Source organism: Mirounga angustirostris, unplaced genomic scaffold, assembly GCF_029215605.1.
Source record: "Mirounga angustirostris isolate CCGP_5_RB_7025 unplaced genomic scaffold, mMirAng1.0.hap1 SCAF_15, whole genome shotgun sequence".
Classification (NCBI taxonomy): Eukaryota; Metazoa; Chordata; class Mammalia; order Carnivora; family Phocidae; genus Mirounga; species Mirounga angustirostris.
The window spans coordinates 46,610,573-46,612,244 of NW_026991723.1; the positions used below are offsets into that span (position 1 = coordinate 46,610,573).

Here is a 1,672-nt window from a genome sequence, read left to right on the forward strand (position 1 = left end):
AAAGTCTGACCTGGAGGGGGGATCTGTGCTTACTTGTGAGCTGCCATCCGATGTCTTGTGGATATTGCTTGTCTGAGCCTTGACGTGATGCAGGCTTTGTAATAAAATACAAAGAGATTATGTTTTATGATTTAGTTGTACAACACTTATTCAACACATCAGTAATTATCTAGTGCTAAACAGAAAACATATTTTGACAATGCCTTCAAGAGTATGTAGTAGCAGATGAAGTTAAACATGATTCTGTCATATGAGGCAACATTAAAGTTCAGTATACTAAAAACAGATGTTAATAATAATTTAATTTTTCATTTGCTTTTAGCAATTTGGAATGATTTTACCTGTTTAAGTACACCAAAATCATTATGTCTTTTTAGAAATTGTTAATTTGCATATGTATGTTACATATTACAGTTTATGTATGTAAGTAAATTACAAGTCACTCAGCACATTTACTTTTATACTTATGCATCAAGAGCTTTAAAATTTAACTTTTAGCTTAAAATTTTTAGCCATTCTTAACCCTGAAGTGGAGAAACTTTACACTTTCTTTTTTACCTATAAAGCACGGATATAAATACAATATGTAACTATATATAAGGTGTATCCATGCTATTAAGGTTTCTTGAAAGGCTCAATTAAAAAACATCGAAAAAGACTCTGGAGGCAGGGCATAATACTGGAAAAAATAAGAAATGGTTGAGAAAACCATGTTCTAAACCCAAGGAGAAAGTGCAGAAAGGAAAGCAAAAAGAGAAGTAGAAAGTAAGGGCAAAGTTTCAGAAATTGAAAACTCCTATGTCCTCTACTTAAGCCACACACACAAGGGAAGATGTTCAGAGAACCCAGGGCCACGGTTCCCAGACTTGCCCACCCCAGCCAGGCCAGCAGCATCTGCAGGATCCCCAATGGCCCTGCCCTTTTCCTTCATGGTGGCCCTCGTGGTGCTCAGCTGTGGCTCCCTCTGCTCTGTGGGATGTGACCTGCCTCAGAGCCATGGCCTGTTCGCCTGGAGGGCCTTGACGCTCCTGGGACAAATGAGGAGAATGTCTGCTAGCTTTTGTGACAAGCCCACAAGTGACTTTGCCTTCCCCCAGGCGGTGCTTGATGGCAAGCAGTTACAAAAGGCTCAAGCCCTCTCTGTCATCCATGTGATGAACCAGAAGATCTTCCACCTCTTCTGCACAGAGGCCTCATCTGCTGCTTGGAATGAGAACCTCCTAGAGGAATTCTGCTCTGGACTTTCTGAGCAGCTCACCGACCTGGACGCCTGTACCATGCAGAAGGCGGCGGGGGCAGAGACTCCCCTCACGAAGGTGGACTCCATCCTAAGGAACTACTTCCAAAGAATCTCCCTCTATCTGCAAGAGAAGCAATACAGCCCTTGTGCCTGGGAGATTGTCAGAGCAGAAATCATGAAAGCCTTGTATTCATCAACAACCTTGCAAAAAAGATTAAGGAGCAAGAAGTGAGACCCGGTTCAACATGGAAATGATTCCCTCTGACTAATAATATCACACTCTCAGAGTTCGGCCATGTCAAACTGTCACTTCTGCTGTCCTGGTGACATGAATAGACTGAATTTGTTACATGTTCTCAGGAGTATTAAGCACATCAAGGTAACTCTACAAATGCCTGTCGCTTCCAGATGACCATGCTGATCTACCTATTT

General features: G+C 41.9%; 1 protein-coding gene across 1 annotated transcript; it reads left to right on the plus strand.

Annotated features, from left to right (window-relative positions):
• The first annotated feature begins 908 nt into the window (after positions 1 to 908).
• On the plus strand, positions 909 to 1,472 carry LOC123842457 (interferon alpha-like). Its single transcript, XM_045871774.2, has one exon. It carries the CDS (start codon positions 909 to 911, stop codon positions 1,470 to 1,472), a length of 564 nt encoding a protein of 187 aa, XP_045727730.1.
• Positions 1,473 to 1,672: the final 200 nt, after the last annotated feature.